The sequence below is a fragment of the Vombatus ursinus genome, unplaced genomic scaffold (genome assembly GCF_900497805.2).
Source record: "Vombatus ursinus unplaced genomic scaffold, bare-nosed wombat genome assembly UNPS02014848.1, whole genome shotgun sequence".
Taxonomy (NCBI): Eukaryota; Metazoa; Chordata; class Mammalia; order Diprotodontia; family Vombatidae; genus Vombatus; species Vombatus ursinus.
In genome coordinates this window covers 7,980,066-7,993,427 of record NW_020954626.1, presented here as the reverse complement: position 1 = coordinate 7,993,427, position 13,362 = coordinate 7,980,066, and the positions used below count along the sequence as shown (strand labels likewise).

The window sequence follows — 13,362 nt, the reverse complement described above, 5'->3', positions numbered from 1 at the left end:
TAGAGCTTGTTTTTAATGTCAGTAGATTTTTTTAATCAGTAATTGCTTAATTTATATATTGTCAAAACTTATGTCACCCATATGTTTATGTGGTTAATATGTAATTATACTTAAACCTGTAAAGATGATAAAAACAAAATGATTCAATTAAAGTAAATATTCTCCTTTTAAAATGTTTTATCAGGGTTACATAATGAGCTCATCACAAGTTGTACCTAATAATTCTTCAGGGTTACTGTTTGACTTGAGACAAAACACAGGAATACCTCAGTACCAGGGAGGAGCAGCGCGCTCTTTAACAGGTTTGTTTAAGAATTGGTTAGTTAAAACTATAGAGACAAATGGTTAAGATGCCTATGAATAGGGATAGTACTATCAAAGAAAGTTTTGTGTTTTAATTTCTTTTTTATTTTTAAATAGATCACCATTTGCGCTTACATTTCTAGGCAAATAACATTAGAATCATAGAATTTTAGTGCTGGAAGGGACTTTATAGACCTTCTGCCCCAATGCTAATTTTTTTAAACAAATGAGGAAACTAAGGGTCAGAGAGTTTAAACCTACTTACATAGCTAATTAGTGCCAGATTTGGAACTAGAATGAGTGTCTTGAACCCAGTTACTGTGACTACAGTACATTTTTATTGACTGGACTTTTTTAAAACCTTGTTAAAATATGTTATTTCTAATCTAAAGTATTTAATGTATTTGTGGTAAAACTTTTGCTTAAAGTTTTTCTCATTCCTACTAAAGATGTTTTTTGTGAAAGCAGAGGCTTTCAAGCTAAGTAATCTTTTATTTGGTTAATATCAATAAAGGTGAATGTGAATCCTTGCCAAAGCTCACTTCCACAAACAGTGTAATAATTTAGTTTTTCTTGCTTCATTGGTTTAGAAGTATAGTGTTTTTTGTGTGTTTTTGTTTTTTAATTCACCAGTTGTGATAGACAAATCAGATGGATATGAAAAAAAAACGGCATTGCAGAATTACTTAATTTTTTTTTTTTTTTGCAGCTCCTAAAATTAATTTCAGTTTATTTAGATCAAGGGCTTCAATTTTGTAAATGTGACATAAAAAAGAACAGTCTCTATGTATGTAGTGGAAAAACTATATTAAGAACTACTTGGACTTTTGTAAAAATCAAGCCAGTCATCGTATCCATTAGTACAATTATCAAAGACTCATAGAAATCCCTCCAGTTTTATCAACATGTAAGTCAACCTCACTAATTGGTTTGCTCAAAAGCTATAGTTCTTAGAACTATACTTTGGCCATGTCATGCACATAGACAGCCTTGATGCCATATTAACTAATTTCTTTGTTAAATGATAACTTTCAAGGGATTTTTTAGAGTTTTCCATAAAATTGTCATTCCTGGATGACTGCATTTCTTGGGTCCATGATTTCATTTGGTAATTTTCATTTATTAATGAAACATTTTCCATTTGAAGGCAATTGCTCTAACATATTTGTGATTCTGTCATACACAGTTTTAAAGGTAAGATTATAAGAAACTCATACATAAGGATTTTGAATTGTTTTGTAGTGTGGTCAAAATCTATCATAAAATTTGTGACCATGCATTCAGATATATTATTTATGATTAATGCACAGATCTGACCATGCCCCTCTCTTGCTCAAAACCTTCAGTGCCATCCTGCTCTCTGTAGAGTATAGTATACACTTCTTAGCCTAGCATTTAATTTTCCAGCTTTTTTTCACATTACTCTTCTTCACACATCTTGCAGCCAAATTGTACTACCATCATTTATTGATTACATAATGTACTCCTCCACCTTCAGGCATTTAATTGCCTTTGGTCATCTCCATATCCCCTCCTTTCTTTTCTTCTGGTCTGTACCTATTAAAAGTTTTCTCTAAGGGCCATCTCAGGTACCAACTCTTCATGCTTTCCTTTGTGTTTCGAACTGAAAGTGATCTCTCCCTTTTCAAATTTTCCTGGAGTATTTTGACTGCATCCCTCTTTTGTCACCTTTGACAGGATTTTAGAGATAATTTCTGACATTGCTATTTTAGTTAGTATTTTATTACATTTCATATCTATCTTTTTTTCTGATGTCTTGAAATATTACTGCATATTCTGTTTGTTATTTTTGCCTCTTCTAATGAAGATTCTAAACTCAAAGTGCTTGTTAGAATCCATCATCTTCATTAATAGAGATCTTACTGTGAATAAATTTGCTTTTAAAACACGTCAGGAAATTGAAATAGAAAGATTATCACAAATTTTTGCTATTTTGGTCATGGAAGATTTATCTCTCTTTTCTCAGTAGGCCAAGACATTATTCTGGTAACTTAATCTAAGTTTTCCTAATTTTCTCTTCTAAGGATAAGTGTATATAGAAGTATCTCCTAAATTTTTCTCTCCTTGTCTGTTCTCCAAGCCATCTTTTATTTGGATACTGGACCAAAAGACTTTCATTGAGTCATCTCCCTGCTCAGAAATTCTTAAATGACCATTACTGTGTTGGGAGATTTGCATAGGCAGAAGTGAGAGCAGAGGGGAGAAGGTGGAGATGAGCATGTTCCTTTAGGATGATGAGATCTTAAATTCAAAGATAAATCTGAAGTGTACCTCAGACCATTTCTTCCAATCCTTGATTCTGTCGATGAGGAAACTGAAGCCCAGATAGATAGTAGCTGAGGCAGACCTAGAACTGAATTATTTTTTATATCACCTGCCAAAAGTGATCTTCATTCTCCTGTAGTTAGAACTTATCTTCTAGCGAGTTGAAATGTTTTAAATCTACTTAAGTACTTAATGAAATAAGAAGTGGGACACACAATTTGGTATTTAGTTAACTCAGTGATGATGCTCAGAGTGGAACAATAGACCATGAAATCTTAGAACTAGAAGGAATCTTAGAGGTTATTCCATTCAATCCATAACGTGAATCCCCTCTCCATCACTCAGCTTCTATTTGAAACCTCCAGGGACTGGGAACTTAATTACATCCTCATAGTTTAGAAAGGACAGGTACTGATCTTAGAGGCAGAAGTAGGGATAATTGCAAGAAATGACAGCAGAAAGTTAAGAGAGGAAATTGGAAGAAACTGTAAAACTCAAACACAAGACCTAAAAAATGTCTCAGTTGCTTATGGGGGTGGAGGAAGGAGGAAGGTGTTTTCTCATAGTTTCTTTGGGGTCTTATTCTTTGTAATTTTGCAACATGCACTTGTGATTTTTTTTGGTAGTTGCTGTTCTTTTCATTTACATCGTTGTAGTCATGTATATTTTCTTGGCTCTGCTTGCCTTACTCTGCATCAGTTCATTTAAGTCTACACATTTTACTATATTCATGATTGAGTACAACATGACATTGATGTACCACAATTTGTTTAGCCCCGATCAGTAGACTTTGTTTCGAATTCCTTGGCCCCACAAAAAGTTTCACTATAAATATTTTGGTATATCACAAGTCAATTCAGGAAGACATACTGCTAACTCTATTTCTTTATAAAGATTTTAAAAATTAGTCACTATAGTACAGAAAAATATGAGAATCTAAAGAAATACTGAAGTACATTCAAGTTTTTGACTAAAGAAATGTGCATTGGGGGAATAGTTCAATTTAGCTATCTCTTTGAAGGATTATGTTGAATAAAATGGGCATTTCATTTTGGAATAGAAGTTTCAGCTTTAAATGTTTTTACTTAGAGCGATTTCTAAAGGGATTCCCTATATGTTATCTGACCTTCTTCATCCTCTGGCCTTTTCTTTGCCTCAAACCTGACTTCATTAAAGAGCCTAGTAAGAATGAAAATTAAAGCACTTCTGGCCACTGTTAGTAAACAAACTATACTTACCTTTATCTGTAAATGTACATATATGATGATGAAGAAAAGCAAAATAGGAACCAAGGATAAAAAAATAAAATCAGAGATGTGACTTGTTACTTCAAAATGAATTAAATATGTTCAAAGTCCCTCCAAATTCACCTTTTTTATTCAATTAGAAATGATGGTCATTATAATTCACACTATAGTGCCTTATGGTTTACAAAGAACTTTGTTGGCAACAACCCTCTGATAGATATTTTTGTCTTCATTTTGCAGATAAAGATGTTCAGTATTAGAGATTATGTAACTTGTCCTGGGTCACATAGCTAGTAAGTACAGTAATTCGAAGCCAGGTCTCCTGACTACATGTCCTCTTTCAATTTGAAAGATTGGCAGCATGCACTTAGGATTTTTTTTTTTGGTGGTTGCTGTTCTTTTCATTTACATTGTTATGGTCATACAAATTTTCTTGGCTCTGCTTGTTTCACTCTGCATCGGTTTATATGTTATTATTTATCATTATTATGATTTATCATATTTGTCTGAGTGAAAGAAGGAAAATTTAGTAGGATTTCAAACATTCTTTTATTTTGAAGCAGCAAGTCTTCGCCTTAACTTGGTGTTTATATTCAGGTGATATGCTTTCATCCTTTTGCTTGGGCTCCATATAGACTAAAGGGAGTAGAAAAAGAATCTTCTAGTTTCTGTTCTTTTTTTTCTTAAATTTTCTTTTTCAGTTAAGAACCAACATTTCCCCACCCTTTTAAAAGAAAAAAAAAACTCTTGTAACAAATATACATCATTAAGCACAGCAAATTCCCACATTGACCATGTCCAAAAGTTTTTTTCTCATTCTTCTTCTTGAGTTCATCAAGGAGGTGGGTACCTAGATCATAATTAGTCCTCTTGAATCATATTTGGTAATTGCATTCATCACATGTCTTTAAGTCTTTTAAAGTTGTTTGTTTTTGTAGTATTGTTGTTATATAAATTGTTCTCCTATTTCTGCTCACTTAAATGCATCATTTCATATTAGTCTTTCCAGGGTGAATTTTTACCAAAAGAAATCCTACTAATTTTTATCATCTGCTGGTTTAACAAAGTAGGATAAGTTGAGCTAAATTTTAAAGAATAAATAAGTAACTCCAAAGTAACTACCAAAACTAGCTATTTCAAGCACCTGGATAATTAGAGAAATTGCCTCATCAGGCCAAGAATGGGAAGTGCATTAAAGGGTCAAAAATAATTTACAACAATAAAGCAGCTTACATTTTCTCCCCCTTAAACAATGAACTGTTTTCTAATTATCCCCACTAATTTGTAAACTCTCTCCCATTTGTCCCCTTCTTTGTCCTCATATGGCCACCTTTCTGGTTCTGGCATTGACCTGCTCTCACTGTTTCAGTAGCCTCCTAATTCATCTAACCTCCTTCGAGGGCACTCTCCTCCAGCATTTCTTCAATGGTTGTCAAAGCAATCTTCCTAAAGCACTTGGCTGATCATGTTGCTGTCCTGTTCAAGAAATTTCAGTGGCTTCCTATTGCCTCCAGGGTGTATTACACATTCTTCTGCTTGGTGTTTAAAGCCCTCCACAGTCTTGCCGTAGCCACTTTTTCCAGACATTTCACATTACCCACCTTTATAAACTCTCCAGCAAAACTGGCCACCTTGCTATTCCCCAAACTTGGCATCCTCCTATTTCAGTACCTTTGCATAAGCTTTCCCATGTGTTTAGAATTCTCATCTTTGTCTCTCAGAATCATTAGCTTTCTTCAAGATTCCTCTAGGGAGCTTTACCTATTCCCCCTAGGTAACATTCTCTTCCTTTTCAGATTGTATTATATTTATTTATATGTTTTATCCATTAAATGTAAGTTCTTTGGGGTAAGCAATGTTTTTCCTTCTTGGTGTTTTATTATGTACCCAGTGCCCAGCATATAGAAGATACTTAATAAATGTTTGAATTGAGCTTTTTTTTTTTTTTAAACCAACCTCAGTGCATCAGATAGGGACTTAATAAAACATTTGTTGAATAAAATGATTCCTGCAAATAGAGAGGAACGCTTACAGGGAATCAAAAATCAGAGTATAGTGTGTATCAAGATCTTGATGTCACTATGTATGTATCTCCCAACTCCAACCATATAGAAAATGTCTTTCTTAAACCTGGCCATTAGCCTAGGGAAAATGGAGAATGAGGGATGATAGGAGAAAGTTAGTTATAATAATTTATAATTATAATAGTTTCTTATTTAAAAAGATGATGAAAGGGGTAATTGAGACCTCTTAGCTCTAAATTGCCCAAACAGTGGACTTTTTTGGCTAAAGAAAGAGACTTGGGCCAGCTAAAAGGAAGTAGCAAAGATTAGTGAGACAGAAGGTAGTATCTGGGAGCCATGCCAAATGGTCCTACTTAAAATAAGCTATATCCCTCTTGGTAGCAAGCAGCTCTAGGTTAGAAGCTATCTCTAAGTCAAAGGGAATGCTCGTCAGGGAGTATTCCTATGTACCATAGTTCTTTTCATCACAAAAAGTGTAGCAGCTAGGTAGTTGCCAGGAGGCAAATTGAGGTTTGATACAAGAAAAAAAAAATCCTTATAATTGAGACTATCTAAAAAAAAATTAGCTACCACAGGAGCTAGGGAGTTGATGCTCACAGGAAGTCTTCAAGCAAAAGATGGATGACCAATTGACAGGTATGTTGTAGAAAGGACTTTACTTCAAGTAGAAGTTGGAATGACTGTCTTCTCAAATAGTAAGGAATTTTACATTAGTAAGTATGAATGTTTCCAGATACTTAAATGTTTTGTGGTATGAGTGCTTTGGCACCCGTAGTTTATAACAGGTTTCTGTGATGCAGAGAAAGCAGTGAATACCCTCAATCATCTGGATCATACCAAACTTGAACTTTTCCCAAGGAAACTGTGACACAGATAATTAGGGGTTTCTGCTTTTCATGCTTTAGGGCATTCATCCACCAAAAAGGTATAATAGTGGCCTGAAATAATTTCCCTCTCAAAGTTATTAACTTGTACTTAGGATGTCACTCACTGTTTCTTGTTATAGTAACATCTTAATTTTTGAAATTCTTTTCTATTCATTCATTGAGCACCTCCTCCATACAAGGCTCTATGCTGTAGGATCTGTGGAAAACACAAAAAATAGTACCTGCTTTGAAGGAAGTTATAATCTGCTGAGATAAACTGTAAATTGATAATTATGTTACAATTGTTAAGTAAGTTGCACACAGTAATTGTTGCAGAAGTTCCCAAGAGAGAACTTCTGCCTAGGCTGACCAAAGAAGGGTTTATGGAGGAGGTTGTTCCCCTCAAAGTTGGATAGTAGTGTGGGGAATAGTACGTATAAAGGTAAAGGGGAGAGTATGTTTATCGGTAGGGAGACACAAAGGCTTAAGGGACTGAATTAAATTAATAGTGAATTTCATGTATGTTCCTTTGGAGGGTTTTTTTAGTGCTTTTAAAATTTCTGTATTGAAACAGGAGATTCTACTCAATCTGTCCAACCTGTCCAGCCAATTGCACAAATACATCCAGTTGCTGCAACTACAAGAACAGCACCCACTTGTGCTCATAAGTTTTTTGATCAAGTAACTTCAGTTCAGAAGAACATTAATGTAGTGATTGCACAAAAGCCATTGCTTAAAAATGCACAGATACCTCAGCTGTCAGCCCATGTGCACATATCAGTTCCAGTATCAGTCTTTGTGTTTTTTAAAGAAGGAAAAAAGAAAAAAAAATCATCAATTGACAAATACAGATTTTGACTAAAGAGAGAAGCAGCTTAATGATGTTATTTTTCCTGCCATAATTGCACATGTAACCTGTATGGAAAAGTTGACAGGCAAATCTGCTATTTTAATTTTATTCAAGAAAACTAAGCTATTGAAAAAATATTGGTGATTTATTCATGTTTGAATTATTAGAATGCATAAGGATATGCAATTAAGATTTTTAAATAGGCAGCAAATGAGTTAATTTTTATATTAAGTCTATTATTTCATGTTAATTTGTCACAAAATACTCAAAGGAGTATATAAAGCAATTGTAATTAGTTTACAATTAATTACAATTAATTGTAATTTAGTACTAAATTGTAATTTAGTATAGGACGATAGTATTTCTTTTTATATACTGCTGTGGAACAGAAATGAATTTTCTAAGGTCAAACACACTCCAGTGGTATGCTATGGGTAGAGCCTAGGTATCCCCAATTCAGTTCATTTTATGACTTTTATAGATACCTCAATCTGCTTTCCAAAACTTGGATAAAAACCATTTTCACGTAGTTGGGTGGTATCTCATAATATTCCTTCCATTGAGGGCAGTGCATTTTATTGGAAAGAACACTGAACTGGGAGCAAGGAAATCAATTCTTAACCAGGCTCTGCTCTCTAAACTTCCTATCTGACCTTGGGCAAGGCATTTAATTTCTCATGTCTTGTTTTCCTCTTCTATAAAAATGAGGGAGTATGGCTAGCTCAGCCCCAAGGCCCCTTCCAGCTTGGAAATCTTGTAAACCCTTTTGAATAGATAACTTCTAAGACCCCTTCCAATTCTGATTTTATAATGCTTTCTATGATACTTGAGCAATGACAGCTTTTTGTTTGTGCAAAGCAATAAATTGAAAATTTTTAATGTACAGTAGAATATACTTTGGAATGTTGCTTCTGCCTCATTTGTTGTGCAGTTGTCCATTGTAAAGGAATTCGCCTGAAATTGCTTTATCATATGGCTTTTTTAGGTTTATGAAGGTGAGCTTTCACACATTTTAAAGACCTTTTAAAATTTTAGAAACAAATTAAACTAATTGTGTTAAGTCCAAAGCAGGGCACTTAGCTTCCTGAACTTTGCAAAAGCACTGGTGAAAACTTGGCCCCTGAACATGTTATATTTTTTCAAAGCTTTCGCTTTTTCTCTCTGATTTGCAAATAATGTGCTCTGACTTGCTCCCCATCCTAGGTAAAATCAGGTAAGAGTTTTCTTGTGGAAATAGCATCATTTCGTGAGTTATTAGAAAATGAGTATTTTTAAAGAGCCATTGTATTTTCCTCTAGAGTTGTGTCTCATTGATTTTTGATAGTTAATTATAACCATTCTAAAGAAATTTTTTAGTAATGATTAGTATATTACATATTAGAATGTGCATATGTATATTTATGTATGTTAGTATATAATACCAAAACAATTATTTTTTTTAACCTTGAAATCATCATAGGTCTGAATGAAAGTTCCTTTGTAACGAAACGTCTCTCTACTTCTGAAGTAAACAGTATTACTTCAAAGAAGCCTAAGTCCAATGAAGGTATCGCTGGAACCCATCCCTCATCCCCGTTCTCTTTGGTAAAGTCACCATCACAGACTTCACCTTCAAAAGGTAAAGTGGAGTGAGCTATGATTGCTATTAAAATAGTAGGAAAAAATAGAAATTTTAAAGAAGTAAAAAGGATGGCTAAATTATGTATTTTTTAAACTGTATGGCAACTTTAAATATATTTTTCGTATTTTCATATTCGATTTTTGAGACATAAAAATGATAAATTTGGAGACTAAATATATTTAATACATTTTAGGTACAATTACTTCTACTAAAAATGGACCACCTTTCCCAAGAGCTTGTCCAAAGTGTAACATTCATTTTAATCTGTTGGATCCTTTAAAAAATCACATGAAGGTAAACTTTTTATGGGACAATAATTTTGAAATAATCTTCAAATCTCTGAATTTTTGTTATGTATATTGTTTTGTATGATGAGAATTGGTTTTATCCGTATCAACTCTAAATACTTTAATTGACTGTTCTGATCGTTTAAGGTACATGATAATAGATATTTGTAATCATGATGAAGAGGCATCTGACTCATCAAAGAGATGCAGTGTCATTGTTCTAAGTGATTCTACATTCTAAATGAATGTTGTGTGTGTTACTATATTTTAATTTTCCAGAATATGAGTGGCATTTATGGAAATTCTCTGTTATTAATCAGAATATTTAGTTAAATTGAACATTTCACTCTGATGGAAAACTGCATTTGATTGGCGTTTTTATGGACGATTTCTTAGATCTGTGATTTTGTTGATGTAGTATTTGCTTTACTGATGCAGATACAGATTGAAATCTTTCTTTGGCTTCTTATCTTGGACAGTTCTTGTGCATATTTTTAACATAAACCCTCCCTAGAGGATCTACCTAATATAATAAAAGCTTTACTCTTATTGTTTTAATACCTTAAGGGTCCCATTACCAGTGCTGGCTTTCACTCTTATTTATATGATTGACCCACCTCTTTTCTTTCATGTCTTCAGAAATATTTTTAGAACACTTTAATGCTAATTCATTATTGATACCATAACTCAAAAAAAAATTTGTATTTAATATTTATATCGTTGAGAATGATGTGTTGAAGTGACTGTGAGTCGGAATGATAAATATCTTTTTGATGTGGAAGCATTATTAGAATACTAATAATGAAGGTTAGAAATGAAGGATTTATTTAAATACATGAGATATTTTTGAAATCTGATTTACATAGTAGAATATTCAAAACTACATTACTTTTGTAAATTATATAATGCCATGCAAATATATACCTCATTGTTTTTTAGGGCACAGAAATATTGCCTTTATCCAAAGAGTTAAAACCCCCAAACTATGCTTTGTGCCATATAAGGATAGTTCTAGACTCAGGTTTAGGTGAATTATTGTCTCTTGCTGATTAATTTTTCAAAAGTAATTAAGACTTTTGTGTTTTTCTTTTAGTATTGTTGTCCAGAGAGGGTAAATAACTTCTTTTGGGGATCTAATAAAACTGAATTTTCAAGTGCAGCAAGTAAAAATAAGATCGCTGATGCTGATAAAGGAAAACTGATTATGTTAGTTAATGACTTTTATTATGGGAAACATGAAGGTGATAACCTACAAGAACAGAAGACTCATACAACCTTTAAATGCTTCAGTTGCCTGAAAATACTTAAAAATAACATCAGGTATGTAAACACTTGTATAACCATTAGAAAAATCGTAATACTACTACATGACTGTAAGACATTTCTAATTGAAGTCTCTTTTGCCAGCATTGTCTTGTGCCATTTTAGACAAGTGGGTTTAACACTTCCTACTAGGTAATAAAAACAGCAACTTTTGCCCCAAAACCCCTTTGTTTTCATGTTCCTGCAGTTCAGGAACTTGGACAGCTGAACCAGTCCACTCCACTCTTTTTCCTTAGACACATCATGAAAGGCAAAATCTACTTTAATTTAGAGAAAACATAACTCCTTTTCCAGTGTTGTCTATCAATCAGTTTATTCTAATAACTTTCACAAAGCTTTTTTGTAGCTGTCTTTGGAACTTAATTTCCTTAATTTCATGTAGATTGTCCGTTTGGTTTTCCCACAGAAGTCTTTGATCTTCTTTTTACCCTCAGAATTTTGTAGTGCTTTTGCCATCCAGAGCAGTTTCTCTTTCTGTGAGAGATTTTAAGATAAATATCATATTTAGTTCATCATTCTTACTAGTCTATTATAAATTTTTTGTAAAAAGAATAGGGTTTTCTTTTGCTTCATATAGAACTTTAGCCAGGTTGCTTTGTTTTTCAGACTGTACTCCACTGGGGGGAAAAACACACTACCTTTCAAATAGATGGGGAAACTTAACAAGGTTTCTTAACTTAATAGCCTTATTTCTTCATCTGGACATGGATAGTCATATTAAGGGTAATGACTTGTGATGCTAACTGGAAGAACAATGAGTTATTTAGATTGTTATTATATGATAGTTATTCGATGTCAGATATTATAATTTTTATTATTATATATTCCCAGTGCCCCCCAGCATGATATCTTGCACAAAGTAGACATTTAATAAATGTTTGTTGATTAAATTCTAGTGTCAAAGCATAATTAGAATGACTTTCCTAACTATTTACTTATGTTCTCATTTTAGAAATTAGTTATAAATGGGATGTTGAAATAATATTTTGCTTAATCATAAAAAAACAAAATGAAAAGTATGTATTTAGTACAGCCTGGATATGGAAGAAAGAAGGACCCACTAAAGCCTTAATTTGCCTAATTAAACTTATTTATCTTATCAAATTCATAAGTTAAAATGGAGTCAAAATTAACTGGTAGAATTTTTTTTTAAATCTAGAATGAAAAGCAGGACATATGACTTTAAATTTTTCAGACTGTAGGTTCTTAAAATAATATTTTATATTTCTGCCAAACATTAGAGAGGCATCATTACTTAGTGGCTAGAGGGCCAGTCAGGAAGACTTTGGTTTAAGTATAGCCATAGCCTCTTAGACCTGCTGACTTCGTGACCCTGTGGAAGTCATTAGTTCCCCCATACAACTCTCTAGGAGTATAAGTTGAAGAAGAGTTGCTTATCTGTGTTGAGAGAGAGGGTTTCATCACAGGGAGCTCACTATGCCAATGAACAGAAATTCCTGACTTCCACCCCTTGAATTCCACTTAACAGTTTCCTAAAGCGCTTCCATATCTAATGTCTCAATTTGTTTTTCTCTCTAATTCTGCAGAGCAGGCAGGGATTAATAAGGACTAGATCTATAATTACACTGATTTAGGGAACTCTGGTGAAGAAATTTACTACCAATGCAGCACGTTCTCTGCAGGAGAGGGTTTTAGAGAGTTGCCTAGATTATGGAGAAGTTAAACATTGGAATTTTTTGCCAGGAAGTCTTACAGTCAAGGCTAGAACCCAGATTGATTTTCCTGGTTTCCAGACTGGCTCTAGCCACTGTACCATACTGCCTCTCTATAAAGTGTAGTGCAAAAGTAAAATATTATTAGAACCTAGCTATTACTATTAATATTCCTATTTCTCACATGAGGAAACAGAGGTTCCCAGAAGTAAGTGGCTTGCTCAAGGTTGTGTGGCTCGGAGGTGGCAAAGGTAGTCCTGGTACATGGGAGTGGAGGGGTTGTGTATGGTTTTTTCCTTATAATTCAGAAAAGTAGCATGGTTGTGTACCAATGCAAAATACCTAAGATAATAGTTCAAATTTTAGCTGTGAAAATCCTTATGAACACATCATTTTGCACATTTATTGAGTACCTACTTTATGGTAGGCTATTCTAGATAGTGAAGATAAAAATACAAAGAATGGAGTCATCCCACCTTCTCATCTTGCGTTCTAACAATACAGGCAGTTGTCCCCTTCAGTATTCTGCAGTACTGAACTCTCACATGTGATGCATTTGACCTAGTTTGATCAATTGGACAGACTAAAATCTAAAAATATGTAAAATATAATATATTGCAGTTTTTGTGTGATAGGCCACTATTTGTCAGCAGGTATATTTTTTGAAAACCATACACACAAAGTAGATTTCTCAGATAAGCAGAGAAAGTCAGTTTAGTATTTTGGTGTGCCCAGGTGAATTTCCTGAAATTATTTTTTTTTTCCTGTAAAAATTAGAATGTTTTTCAAAAATACTGAGAGAGTTTTTATGTAAGTCTGAGGTAAATTATCAGAAAATCATTTGTTATCACTGTCATTTGATATTTTGATTAGCTTTCCAAC

The 13,362-nt window shown here is 33.4% G+C and overlaps 1 protein-coding gene across 9 annotated transcripts in view; it reads left to right on the top strand.

Moving 5' to 3' along the window:
- The window catches only part of ZNF280D (zinc finger protein 280D), a 146,174-nt gene that overhangs the window by 25,721 nt on the left and 107,091 nt on the right, over window positions 1–13,362 (top strand). For all 9 annotated transcript variants that reach the window (XR_003567195.1, XR_003567194.1, XM_027840825.1 and 6 more), the window contains 4 exons: window positions 185–302; window positions 9,036–9,194; window positions 9,391–9,491; window positions 10,578–10,804. Coding sequence is in view for 7 of the 9 variants with exons in the window: in XM_027840825.1 (XP_027696626.1) it covers window positions 185–302; window positions 9,036–9,194; window positions 9,391–9,491; window positions 10,578–10,804 (605 nt within the window). In the remaining 2 variants the exon portion in view is untranslated. The remainder of the gene's footprint in view (window positions 1–184; window positions 303–9,035; window positions 9,195–9,390; window positions 9,492–10,577; window positions 10,805–13,362) is intronic.